We start from the raw sequence: 14,285 nt of genomic DNA on the forward strand, positions 1-14,285 counted from the left end.
CCTCCCCAGCAGAAATGGTTGAAGGGAGCTTCAACCTTGGTGACAATCTTTCTAAATTAAACAGCTTTTTTTTCAATAGAGAAATGTAGAATATGTAGTACATATACAAAAGAAACATAATGCTGTTTAAAAATATGGAATGGAAAGTGCAATGATTACCTGAAGAAACTTTTTGCCTAGTGTACTCCTTTTCTGCTTTTGAACTTCACTGTGGGCTAAAATCAGCATGCTGCATTTTTGTACATTTTCTCGGTGATGCTTTGCTACTACATGTACATTGTCAGAACCAAAGGACAGAACATGAATTAATAATTAGCAATAAATATGTCAATAGATGTTCAGTTATAACTTCTGTGCTTGATTTTGCTATTGTATCATGAAGGAAAAGAAAAAAAAGACATTCCAGAACAGTGGAGAGGAGCAAAGGGTAGCAGTTATTATTTCCTCAAATGTTAATTACATAGTTTTAGAAAATTAAGAGATTAAAAGTAATAGTAGGAAAAGTACTTGAAAGGTCTTTAATCCTAACATGTTGTGCCACCTTGTAACATTTTTGGTTGCCTATTCTCTTCCCTCTCAATAAAAATAGTAATATATTAGCTATATTATATTGCTTTGCGTTTTTGCACTGGATCTGCTGCTCTGAGGAACGGGAACAGGTGGAAATTAAGGCTAATTCAGTCTGGGTAAGGTGCGTGTATCCTTGATGACAGAAATAGTGGAAAGTAAGTTAGGCAGGGGGGAAAGATCTTGAGCAGATCTTGGAACAAACCCAGCAAGAAATTTTCTCCTTTTACCATTTCTCAAGGCTTAAAATATAAAAGATAATCTACAAATATTTGGCTCTGTAGGGAATTACACTGGCTGCAGAAGAACTCTTTAGGTTCTGCATTGACATGGAAACTGGAATATAAAATTTAAAAGCTAAAAGCCTTTTTTTTTTTTCCTGGCTGGGACAGACCTTGTTCAAATTTAGCTGTTCCGTTCTTGGTTATGCAAAGAGTGAGGGAGGGATGGGCTATAAACAGGTAACGAGTTGCCTTTCTTTTTCATGCCCCCAGTACTTTGAAGAAGACAGATGGATCTGCTTTTAGTCCTGTGTTGGTTCATTCACTGGGCAGCATGCGGCTGTCTTTCAGCCAGGGAGTTTATAACAAGTCCTTGTGTGCTGGGGGTAGGAAGAGCTTGATAATGTGATGTAGCTTCTTAGGGAGGTGGCGTGGGAATAATCTCAACAAAGAAAGAGGTACCAGAGATACTTCTATTGGGGCACTGGTATAGTGTGAGGAGTGCATTGGTAATAGTGCAGTGGCTAATTTTACTCTCCAGATAACATACCTGAACATGAAAGTGATTCTTTTCTTGCTATGAACATATGACTTAGTTTTAGTTTTGAGACACGCCACATAGCTTCCCACCTTGAGGTGGCCTTTTGCAGAGAAACGTGAATCACATGGAAGATGCAATATTTCATTGGCAGTCCTGCTGTGCTGCTCTTTAGAAAAATTAGTATTTGTATTTGTCCCAGAACTTACTTAGTGGAGAAAGATAAAATGCTCTGTATTTGTATCTGTGTACTCCTGTGGTGACTGCTAGAGATACTTTTTTTTTTTTTTTTTTTTTTTTTTACTCTTTCTATGTTAATATGCTGTTATCCAATAATAAAATCAACTGAAAAAATTGTAAAGGTAACGTATCTATGGATTTACATAGAAAGATATGCTTTTTGTCAGTTTATGCTGGACTTGATCTGCTATCTCAGGGTTATAGGACTTTCAGATCCATACATCATTTTAGGAATTACAGATTTAATTCTAGCTTGGCATGTGCGCCCTAAGTTATAGAGGGGCCCTTGTTCGTAAAGTGTGTCTGCTCATGTCACTGCTGAGATGTCACTTTGTCTGAGAGTCACTTTAAATGAAAGCTGAGATTATTGGGATGTGGCTGACTTGTGCAAAAATAAGTTCCAGTGCTGCAGGCCACAGTCTTGCACATGGCAGTAGTACTAAGTATGTCTGAACAGTTGAAGACCTGAATGCATGTGGACACCATTCCTTTCTGGCTTCCTGTGGCAGAGGTTGTACATCATGCTAGGAACCAGACACTGGACTGTAAACTGGAACTCCTAAGTGAAAGACATAATTAATTGAGTTTTAACATCTGGCTCCTGAAGGTAAAAAAATCTTGTTTAATCTTGTTGATTTGCATACTTCCTGCTATTACAGCACTTATTGGTACAGCTGTTTGAAAAAGAAAGGGGGCATGAGCATGAGAAGATGATTAGAATAATTAACACAAGCGTTAGCTAACCCTCTCCCTGAGATGAAGGAAGACACTGTGTGAGCTGAATGCTGCCTGTATTACCCAGATTAAATGACAGAGTCCCCAAGCATTAGGAGCAGGTTGCTCTAACCTTGGTTTCACAAGCCAGCAGATAGGAACACCCCTCCAATGAACATGTGCCTTGCCCCAACTTGTGATCCCCTCCTTTGGGTGGGTAATGCTCTGCAGGTGGCCACTTGCAGCATGATGATTTTGGCTGGATGCAAGGCAGTGACAGTGCAACACTTGCACAAAACTGAAAAGTCTTTCTCAGTGAGCTGTTGAACAGGAAGTGTTTGAAAACACCCAGCCAGTCTGCCTACACTGCGCTCAGCTGCAAGTGCTTCTGGTCGGTCTCCGGTTGGTTCATCCTAGCTCCAGGTCAAAGGGTTAGCTGGGCTCAATGGCTTGATGCACTCTCAGCAACAAAAGGAAATTTTGTATGTGGTGGGATGGTTGATGAGTTTTTGCTGCTGTGAGATCCTGTGTCCTTGCCACTGGAGTGTGCAGGTGTGGTGTGGTCTGGAGACAGCTCTTGAAGAGGAACCCGAGAAATCTGCATGCCCCTGAGATGAAGCAACTTGCAGGATGTCTCGATTGGGTTCCCCAGCCAAGAAAATACTGTGTGCTTGCTGTCTCAGTGACTGGAATAGTTGCAGGGAGGTAGGGTCCCTCTCTGTTTTGGAAGGAACTTTTTATCTTTGAGGCTGTAGGAGTAGCCTAGCATTTAGTAGTGGTGGATGTTGGTGGCATGGACTGTAGTCTTGCATGGAGAATAGGACTTCACAGGCCTCTGTTGCAAACAGTGATGAAGGAAAAGTGAACAGGGAACTGTTTGTCTCCATGCCCCTAAATTATTCCATTTTTGGTGTTGGGAAAAAAAAATAAAAAATAAAAATCTGTAGAGTAAGGACAGGTTGATACTGAAGTTCACGGTGCCATTATTAGTGGCAAAGGAGTGTGTCATAGAAAGAACTGCCAGGATTTGGGGTCTTTGTTTGGGACAGGTAGCAGTGTTTAGGGCTAGATGAGGACAAAGCTTATCTGCTATAGGAGTTCTCTCACATAAAGATACGCCTTCAGCTGTGTGCCACCATGGAAGAGCTATGTGGGCAAATGCTGCTGGACACAAGTCAGCAACTGTCCTGCAGCATCATGGCTGCCATGCATGCCACCCATTTATCATAGCAGATTTCTAGTCACTCTATGTATAGCATCTCAGACCTAAAATCAGAAGGGACAGAGATTTGGCTGTCTATTTCTGAATGCATTTCATGCTTATGCCCCTGCTCATGAAGTATAACTGAAAACTAAATACTTGGATACTTTAGAAAAGTGTTAAATTTGTCTATTTACCAGAGGTTGTGCATTAGAATCCTTGCAGCTTGTCTTAAAAGCAAAGCCTAAATGAGATTATAGTGCATTTCATGAGCTGTTCATAAACATCCTTGATGGGTGCTTTCACCTTGTCAACCTTTATCTACCTTTTAAATAAGCAAGCTTCACAGTAGTGGGATCTGCACATGTGTTTTTATAACCATTACACAACTTTTAATGCTCAGGCCAAGATTGTGGAAAGGATGCCACTTTGTCCTGCCCCCCTGAGTGAACAGATGTGACTGGTAGAGTTATGGAATACGTTGAGTTGGAAGGGACCCACAAGAATAATCAAGTCCAACTCCTGGGTTCCCAAAGGACCACCCAAAATCAGACCATGTGTCTGAGAGCATTGTCCAAATGCTTCTTGAACTTCAGCAGACAGTGTCATGACCACTGCCCTGGAGAGCCTGTTCCAGTGCCCGACCACCCTCTCAGTGCAGAACATTTTCCTGATATGCAGCCTATAAAATCACAGACTACTTTGGTAGTTCATGTACATGCTGTAGAGAAGAAAGTGCAACTGCTTCTTGTGCCAGGCACAGCAGCTCCAGTGTTGTCAAAGCTGAAAAGGCCAAAAGTATTCAGCAGCTAACGTATGCATAATCCACAACATGCATTCATTCTGCTCATTACTTAACACTTGTTTTGGAAGCCTTTTTATTTGTTATTGGTGCTGGATTAATGTCTTTGTCATGGCAGAGGAAAACACTGCTCAACATGCATGTTGTTTTGTTTCTCTCTTGATCAAACTGATCTGCCTCAGATCTTAAAACTCTCATCCCTCCCACTTCACTGCACAAAAAAAAATGTGGATAGCCCAGTTGCATCCCTTGGGCTCCTTGTCACAGCAAGCATTACAACCTATAACGATATTGTACCAGCCTGAATTCATGTGCTTTCATGTGACTCATTATTCATTGGCACAAACCAAAGGGAGTGTCTTCCACATCATGCATTAGGAATTTCAGGTATTAAAAAAAAAAAGTTGTTTTTTCAATTCTAGATTGTTTCTTTTTCTAGCTGATATGTTTTTGCTCTGACATAAACAGAAATTGGTTTCTGAGTTACAACACTGTGCAGCCTTTGGAAAGTTTTTTTGCTTCTGTAATATAATGTGATGAAAGTAATGTTGTCAGGAGTGATTTTCAGAACAGAAGGATGCCACGAGAGCTTCTGCAGGCTGCTGGGTGTGTGGGCCTTGCAGAGCTGGTTGATGGGTGCCATCCAAACAGACCTGTCTTGTGTTTGGGCTCACAGCAGCTGAAGGAAGATCACACTCCTGCATGTTGGACCTGGGCCACCAAGTCAGCAGACTGGACCAAGCAAAAAGAGTTTAGCTCAGTTCTGCACAGATGGGGTGTTGTCTTTGTCAGGAGTGACAAAAGCATGCCACCTATAATGTGTGTGATCCATACAACAACTTCCTTTTAGCAATGCACATTTCTCCTAGTAGAGAATACTGTCACTCCTGGGTGACACTGGGCGTGGTGGACATCAGAGAACAGGTGTCCTTACCTGAAGTCCATTAGGCCTACTTGAGGCCCAGGTGGAAACTTTGTGGGGCTGCATCTGACCTAGATAAAGCTGCTCATGCTGCTGGTAAGTTCTGTTTTGTTTCAGCTCTTTACTTCCTTGACGAAAATAACTAAAACTGAGGTTTTCCTTCCTGTGTATTGCATTGCCTCAGTGCTATGACCAAGCTTGGATATGCTAAGAAAAGTATCAGATGTACTCTGCCTCATTTTATAAGATTATTCTTGGAGACAGTTTTTTAGTAAGGGGCTGTTCATGACAGGGGTGTCTCCTACATGGTTATTACAAAGGGTACAAATCAGGTAAGTAAAATGATCTGGGGATGGAGTTGGCATGTGATCTGTGAGAGAATATTGAAGTTGGTAAAGAAACTGAGAGGCTGGGTAGGATGAATCTGCACTGACGTTCATAGAGTCCAGCAGAGCAAGAATTTGGAGGCACTCAGTAAAGTCCATAGGACATCAGTTTAAGACAGGAAAAAAAGTATTTCTTTATGCAGTGGAGCTTTCTGCTCCATGAGGCAGCAGGGGCTGGTGGTATTAGCAGTACTAGAGGGGTACTAAACAAATTCACAGAAGCTTAACATGGAATTGAAATTAAATTAATTATACCTTCTGAAATTCCAAATCCACACAAGACCAACTCTGGGTTCTGGGAGAGCACAAAAAGCATGGGTAGTAATTTGTCATCAGGGATGGGTGTACTCTCTTTAAATAGTATCTCGTGTTGCCACTGTTGAAAATAAGATAGTCTGGATGGACCATTTGTCCTTCCTCATGATATGCTCATTATATCTGTGTCTGCTGGGTGCTATTTTGAAATCCTTCCCTTGTTGCTTGCTACCAGCAAGTCAGTGAGTGGCTTGTTTAGAACAGCTGATTTCTTTTCTTGATCCTTCAGGCCTGCTTGGGTTAATTCCATCTGAAGGGAGGCCAAAATCCAACAGCTGGCAATAGAGTGCTGCTGTCATTGTTAACGAAGGTGACAAAGCAATACTGGGGGAAATTCAGAAAATCACTGGGTGGCTATAAGGATCACATGTATTTGAAAGATTCTCATATGCATCTGTTTTCCATGGCATCTGTACTGAAAGCAGCTCGGTAAAGCCCTGCTCTTGAGCAGTATGTAGGTGGTTTGGAAGGATGAAGCAGAACCTCAGCCCAGGAGACCAGGAGGAGACCATTTCCAAGTATGCAAAAGAAAATCCCTAAGACCTCAATGTTAGTGAAGGTTTTAAATTTTTTTCCTGCTTGCAGAAATAACAAGGAGGGCAGACCTCTTAATGCAAGCCTGCTTAGGTGAGGGGAAGACAGTATAGGACATACTGATGAAGGTGACCAATGGTTAATTCCAATATAGCCTGAGACATTGTGTTGGCTGGGAATTTGCTGTTCAAGAGCAACAAAGATTTGATTTGTTTGTCTTATTTATTTGTTTATTTGTATTTGTGATGGGACAGAAACATGTGCCCTCACTAGGATCACTCACTGTTTTCTCCTTCAGATCGCTGACTCAGGTCCCAGATGCTCTGAGCCATCACTCTTCTTAACAGAGCTTAGCTCAGCTTTTGCCTAAAGCTCCGCTGTTAAGAGACCTTGTACAGGCCAGTGCTGTAAGTGGAGTGAGTGAGGAAGGCAGGCAGGTAAATTCATGCTGACTGTAGCCATATCTTGTTAATTAACTTGCCTGCTGAAAGGATTTACAAGGCTTCTTTTATTGCCATCTTACTGCAGATCCTCCAGGGAAAAAAAGAAAAAAAGATAAAAAAAGAAAAAAAAAAAAGAAAAAAAAAAAAGGATGCCATTGTGAGATGGCTTAATTTTAATTTTTATTTTTTTTGGTTGCCTGCTTAAATGCAGTCCAAAATCAACTTCCTATTATACTGTCCATAGTAACAATAATCGCTGTTGATAGCATAGACTGAATCACAACAGACTGCTGCCTGAGAGAGTCTGCAGGAAACACACAAGCCGGGGAATTTATACTTTTGCATTTTAGGGTGGCCTAGGCAAAACAGCCCGTGTTAGTGATTTATTTTGCTAAGTTAGTGAGATTTAAGCAGGAACTGAAGTTGCATAGTTTTGCTTGTGATGTGGATAGCAACATTAAAAAGACATTATCTTTGGAAAGCATGTGAATGGGTTAATTGTTACATAATTAAGTGAAACTTAAAATTGTTCCCAGTCTACACTTACCTCAAAATAGACTGCTCTGTGTCTGACAAAAAAAAAAAAAAAAAAAAAAAAAAAAAGTAGCTCACGCACTTGCATTCTTACCTGGTTTTTAGCTTTATCTAATCATAAAGAACAACAACAACAACAAAAATGACTTCTTCTTCCTTACAAGCCTTGCCTCTCTATTTATTTGCCACCTGTACTGATAAACATATGGATAAAAAGAACCCAAACACAGTAGGGGTGGGATTGAAAAGAGACTATCAGTGATCTACACAGTCATTCTCCCAGGGTAGATACCAACCACAGACCAACTCCCCACATACTTTCTCTTTTGCTGCTGCTGGCTCCAGCCCTTGCTTCATTTAAATTGCACCTGGCGTATTTGGTTGAGAATGTGAATTAAGTTTAAGATGTTCCAATTTCCTGTAGAGCCTCACAACTTTGGAAAGTGTTTGTCCCTCTGGCTGAGCAGGAGGGGGAATTTCTAGTGCCATTTTCCTGTGGCATCTAAAGAAACTACCATCCATATGTTTAGATGGATTTTGCATGTGTCTTGGCTCTTGTTTGCAAATGTTATCTGTGTCTTGTAGAATGAAACTACGCGAGTTTTACTGCCAGGACGACCCACATGTGAGAGGGAAGTGTCAGGCAGCAGTTTTGTTGCACTGATCTATAGCAAAAATGGAGCACTACCAGTTCTGAATTGTTGCATCTTGTGGGTCAACTTGCTCTGTGAAATCCATCCATCCCACGCCTACCGAATCTTCTTTGTGCTTGCTGGGCAGGATTACAGAGATGCTTTCTCTCCTGGGCCCATCCTCTGGCCTTTGAGTGAGTCCATCTGAGCACCTGGCAGCCAGTACCTTTGAATCCCACAGCTCTTAATCCAAATCTTAAATAGTAGCATCTTGATGTCCTAGCCATACTCACTCATGAGTGGTTCAGGATATCTCTAGATCTGGAGCCTGTGTTCAGTGGTTGATGTGACCATGTAGCTCTGTAGATCAGTCCATGCATGCTATGAGAAAAAAGAAAAGTTGTACGCATCTCTACTTACCCTCAAGCTGTGCTGCTTGGGAAGCCAAGGCCTGTCTCCTTGAATCCCTCAAGCAAGTGTTTGTGCATCACCATTTCCCATAAAAGACTGTGGCACCTGGACAGAAAGAATTTCATGGTTGTTCTTCTGAGTTAAGAGATGAGTTATCTTTCTTTTCCACTAAGTGTTGCCCCTCTGTCATTCTACAACTGCTCTTAGATTTAACTTCAATGTTTTTCCGTCTGAAAGCATTCTTGCTAACATTGGTGAGAGCCTGGATTTTCTGCGAGGTCTGTGATTCTGTGTCTGCAGCTCTGCTCTGGAGATGTCAGGACTGATGTATACTTAGGTATTTCTGGCTCAGGAATACCAGCATAGCTGTAGGTGACCCAATGAGATGCAACTCAGAGAGGAACAAGGTGCCTGTCCCTTGTGATTAGGACGTAGACTTGATGATTTGCCTAAAGAATCACCGTTCTGGAAAAACCTGTAAAAGCTGGGGTGTCGTGATAGTTTGTAGAAACTGGGGATCATGTGTGTGTAAGGTTTCTGCTTTGGAACCTGAGGGCAGAAGAGAGTTTGAATATCTAATTCAAAACACTTGAAACAACTGCTCCATTGAGCAATAACTCTTCATATAGCTAGTTTGTGCTTGTTTTGCATTTGCCCTAGGGTCTGTAAATCACAATTCATAGGCAGGTATAGGGAGAGCATGTAAAAACACATGGGCAAAAAGTCGAAGAGTTGGGAAGGGAATATATAAGCTCTTCTATTATTTTTTGGTGAGATGTCTGCACTGGAGAACACACTTTGTTACAGCCGTCTGTTTTCTTCCTCTGTGTTTTAGCTGACCTCCAGTGTTGTCCTGTGCCTTGCCCACACAAGAAGCTTCTATAGAAGTGCAGCTCTTGTGGTGCGTGTTGCTGGGGAATCACATGCAGTACCTTTCTAAAAGCGGCCAATGTACTTGCCAGTAAAGCTTCATAAATTCAGTTCTGTATGTTACAGCTCAAAATGTTATGAATTCCCTTCCTCTGTGAGTCTGCTGAGTGAGGCTGGATTTTTTTCATACTTTGATGGTTGTTTAATAAGCAGATTGTAAACTTCAATTGCATTTCATCCAAAAAAACCCGCAACCATACACAAGAAAATAAAAACAACAACAAAATTATTCCAGTTACGTGAGGTAGTAAATTATTAGACTCTATCTTTTTCTCTTCTTTTCCTGTTTTTGGTATACCTTGGGCTGAATTTGCTTCCTAAATTATTTTATTAATCATAATTTAAGTTCAGAAGCAGTACTGCCTTAACTAAAGGTAAGTGTGTATCATAACAGAGGTGCTTCAGTCTGCACAACTTTGAAACCAATAGAAGTGTACCCAGAAGGGAGTTTGTTCTAGGTCAATTACGTTTCTTTTAGCCACAACAAAATGTAGACCTGAGGCCCTGTTTTGGCTTTCAGCACTGTCTTATTAATTTTATGACAACTGTAACCTCAACTGCATTTGCTTTGTGCTATTAGCAAGCTCTCCTCATGCATGCCTCTGATAGTGACTAGTATTTTTGAAGCAAGTAGAGAGCTCTGAAGCTGCACACTTAAAAAACAAAAGCAAAAAACAATGAACAAGCAAAAAATCCTTTCATGTAGTACCGAATGATGTTTTCCTAAGAAGTTATGGGGAGTATAAGACAACCCTACCTAGTCTGCCGGTGGGAAGGAAGAAGGCATCTCAGCCTCCTGGCCTCTGAAGTGTTGGACAGAAGTGTTGGTTAAGGGCGTGACTTCATATAAACACAGAATGGTTGGGGTTGGAAGGGACCCTAAAGCCCATCCAGTTCCACCCCCATGCCATGGGCAGGGACACCTCCCACCAGACCAGGTGGCTCAAAACCCCATCCAGCCTGGCCTTGAGCACCTCCAGGGATGGGGCATCCACAGCTTCTCTGGGAAGCATAAAGATTTTCTTCCTAATGTCTAACCTAAATCTATCATCTTTTAGTTTAAAGCCATTATTCCTTGCTCAGTGGAGATGACGTTAAACTGATGCCTACCTAACCAACATTTGTACCAAATTTCCTCACCTTCCAGCTGGTCAGGTGCATGTGGCTCCCTCTGCACAATCACTGGGAGCTGTGCAGCTGTGGTGTGCACTGTGTAAGCCCAGGGAGCTAGCCAACATCCAGCCCAGCAGAAGCACTGAGGCAGGACACTGGAGGGCTATGGCCAGATGGATGCAAACCCCTTGCCAGGTTTTCTCAGCAGCGTCTCTCGAGCTTTCTTTGGCTGCAATTACATAGGAAGTTGTGGATGGACAGGACATTAGGTTGCCTGATAAAGCAAGGGCTACACCCACGCTGAGGGCACCCTAATCTGCCTCTCTGTTTGCTTTGCAGTGGTGCGAGCCTTGTGCTGCAGCCACATACAGTAAACGTACACATTGAAAGTAGGGAAGCACTCCTGTTGCTGCCCCAGTGACGTTAAACAAATTAAAGTAGGTGAATGTCTCTGTCTACCCTTCAGTGCACTGCTGGTAGTGTCTGTTGTCCCTCTAAGTGCAGTCTGTCCTGAGACAGTGGTTGTCCCGAGAAGCTTACCAGGGAAAGAAATCGATGGCATTTTTTCATTAGTCATTCACTGAGACTCAGTGAATTTGCCCATTGTGAACATAAAGCATCACCTTATCTCCTGACTGCAGTGGCAGAAACAGGAACAATGCTTTAGAATTTAATGCTTTGGAAGGAAGTAGTTAATATTTTGCTAAAAGCAGATTTCAGACTTTGATCCTGTCTGCAAACATAGCCAGATATGTGCTTTACTATTCTTTTTAACCATACTTCATTGTTCCAGAAATCTGATATTAATGTTTTGCCTGTGATCTTGTGGTGGGCCACTTTGGCTGTGTTGGATGCCTGCTTTTATGTCATATTTTATTCTGTTTGTAGGCTTTTGCTGGTATGGTCTTCTTGACACCTCTGTGTCCCTGCCATTCTTTCAGCAAGAGATTGTAAATTAAGAAAAGAATAATATGTTGGAGCTTGGAGGGGAGGAGTTGCAATGGAGGTCTTTCTGCATTCTTGGAAAATTAATGTCAAGATTGTATTAGAAATGTAGTGATTTGTAATTGTGTTCCCAGAAGAGCAGAGCTAAGCTGTGTCATCCCTTGTGATGGAGTGCTGTCACTTGTGAGAGACAACTGGCTTCTCTGTCAGCTGATGTATCTTTGACTCAGCATGCACATTGTTCGCACTAATTCTTTTCTGGATTTTCTATTCCTTGGCTAATCTGCTTACCTCTTAAATACTTCCATGCACATACTGTCAGAGCCAAATCAAATATAATTGGAAAAATGTGACTGGTTTGTCAAGGACCTGTCAGAGTAAGTCAGACTGGGATCATAGAAGCAGGGTGTTCTTGATACACATGAGCTCCATCTTTGAGTCAAAAAAGCTAAATGCTGTTTGGACTGTAGAAAGCTTGAACTGGAGCCAGGAGGAAGCTTCTCAGCAGTACAGGCTGAGTTAAATTCTGTTGGTCTGAGGATAAGGGCTGCAAGCAGACTGCTTTGCAACGGGCAGGAGAGGAGTAGCAGGAGCCCTGCTGTGGACTCAGCAACGCTGGCCTTGCAGAGCTAACTGGCAGCCAGGTAGCTGCAAAACTGCTGCCAGTTTTGCTTCTACCTCTTGTTTGGCTTCTGTTCTGCATCCACCCACCCAGGGCAGCAGCGTCTTCTCCGTGCACCTGCAGCCTGAGCTTCAGGCAGGCTCTGCCTCTCCATGCAGTTCCCCATGGATGGAGCTCATGGGCCCCTGCTGAGTCTGTTGCATGGGTGCTGAAAACAAAGCATATGAATATCAGAGGTGTTACCACTGAGACCTGCAAGGGATGGGTCTTGCAGGTAGTTGTGCATCTTCCAGGCCTGAAGTCTGTGCCAGCTCTGGGCCCCCCATATCAGTATGCTGGTTCCACATGGTAGCCATCAGCCAAGTGGTTTATCATGGCACAGGGATGCTCAGGCTTGCCTTGGACGTCTCTATGGTGCTTATCTTCTACCCTCACTTCTGCTGTGGGGACACCAGAGCTCAGAAAGGATGACCAGTCCAGCACTGATGCAGCTGCATTGGTACAGATGTGGTAACAGCTCTTCTGTAAGTGCCCTTTACTTAGCATCCTCTAATCCCATTTCTATAAGCCACAGGATTGTCTGAAACTTCATGTGTGCCAGCGAATTGGAGGAATCTGTTGTGGTACAAAGGAAGCTAGAGAAGAAAGCTGAAAAGCTCAGGGTAGGGGAAAAAAAAAAAAAAGTAGCTCTGGGTTATGTGAGAGCTGAGGCTTATTAAGAGAAATACAATGTGAGTGACTGCTGTGGTTAAATTTGTACTGAAGGTAAGACTTTAACACTTGAAAATATCCACTGCTTAATGCACTTAACTTCTAAAACTGCACATTTTTAACTGCCTTCTTCTCATTTGTTTCAGGTTGCATGTCTGGTTGGACTTGATGCATGACATTTGCATGACAGCTAACAACCTTGCTCTGGATGTGTCACTGAGCAGACATGGCCTACCCAGCAAATACTAACGGCAGTGCTGCAGGTAACTAATTGGGAATGCTTTTCCCACTTTGGATCACTACATTTTTTCCCACTTTGGATCATTACATTTTCTGGCTTGCCTTTTCCTTACATTGTGAAAGCAGCAGAAAGGGGAAGCAGCAGCAGTCGAAACTAAACACTGAAAAGTAATTTCCTGGTCAACCAGGGTCTGTCCATCCTACCCCTATGTCCCCATCCACCCAATAACATTATAAATGTTTAAAATGTGGAAATTTGTTTGCAAATGTGCAAGGGATGGCATCTCAGTCTGTCAGCATGAAGCACTGTCCACTTCCATGGACCTACACAGGCTTAAACCAGGCTCGGAGAGGCCTGGGGGTGCACTGTAAGAGGTTGTCTGGTTGTCATCTAGTGCCCGTAGCTGCTTTGTGAGATTAACCAGTTCTTTTGCATTGAATATGCTGCCCATCCTGATCACCCCTATGGGTTTGGATAATTTTAATTTACTCTGTTGGTTCTAAGCAAGCAATGTCAAGAGGAGTTTTTCATTATTTCAAGAAGCTACTGAGATGTCTGTTTTGGTTGGGTGATACTCTGAAGCAGATTGCTTGTCATGTTCAAAGGTTGCTGAGAAGGTCTGGTAGGTCAGGAAAGGGCAGAGATTGCAGAATGACCGATAAAAGTGCGGCAGTGGTGTTCCTCTTGCAGTTGTGTCAATATTTTCCTGTTCTTCTGATCGCTACCCAAACATAACTTCAGCCCACTAAAGCCCAGGCTTCTACAGGGGGATTATACGGAAAATTTCAAGTGCATGGCAGGAGCTTGTGTGTGCTCTTTTGAGACCTCTTAATGTAGGTATGGTGGAAAATGGATTTATCAATACAGGCTGGGGTGGCTGGGATCAATCTAAACATCCTGAAGAAGAACATTAAATACCTCTTTTGTTATGCGTATGTACAAAAACTTCAGCTTTTTTATTGCTAAGGTTCATGTTCAAATGATATGTTCACTGGATGAACTGGATATGTTCAAATGATATGTTCACTCATGTTCACTGGATCCTGACAAGTAAATGTTAAAAATTGGCTTATCTTGAAGATTTTAGCACCGGTCTCATTAGCGAGTATGTTCTGTCATGGAAACTAATCCTAAATTATTGGATATGCTCACTATAGAATTTTTATAATTAGTGCAAGAGATTAAAGTATTTTGGGTGTGGGAAATTAGAAACATGGAGTCTCATTATCTGCAATTAAGCAAAACAAGGAATCTCTTTTTAAA

The 14,285-nt window shown here is 42.3% G+C and overlaps 1 protein-coding gene across 3 annotated transcripts in view; it reads left to right on the forward strand.

Annotated features, from left to right (window-relative positions):
- Positions 1–14,285, forward strand: part of KANK1 (KN motif and ankyrin repeat domains 1) — a 105,793-nt gene that overhangs the window by 41,612 nt on the left and 49,896 nt on the right. For all 3 annotated transcript variants that reach the window (XM_082783455.1, XM_082783457.1, XM_082783456.1), the window contains one exon: positions 12,928–13,044. In XM_082783455.1, the coding sequence (XP_082639581.1) occupies positions 13,008–13,044 (37 nt within the window). In that variant the 5' untranslated portion in view covers positions 12,928–13,007. The remainder of the gene's footprint in view (positions 1–12,927; positions 13,045–14,285) is intronic.

This window comes from Aythya marila (assembly GCF_965140915.1).
Source record: "Aythya marila genome assembly, chromosome: Z".
Taxonomy (NCBI): domain Eukaryota; kingdom Metazoa; phylum Chordata; class Aves; order Anseriformes; family Anatidae; genus Aythya; species Aythya marila.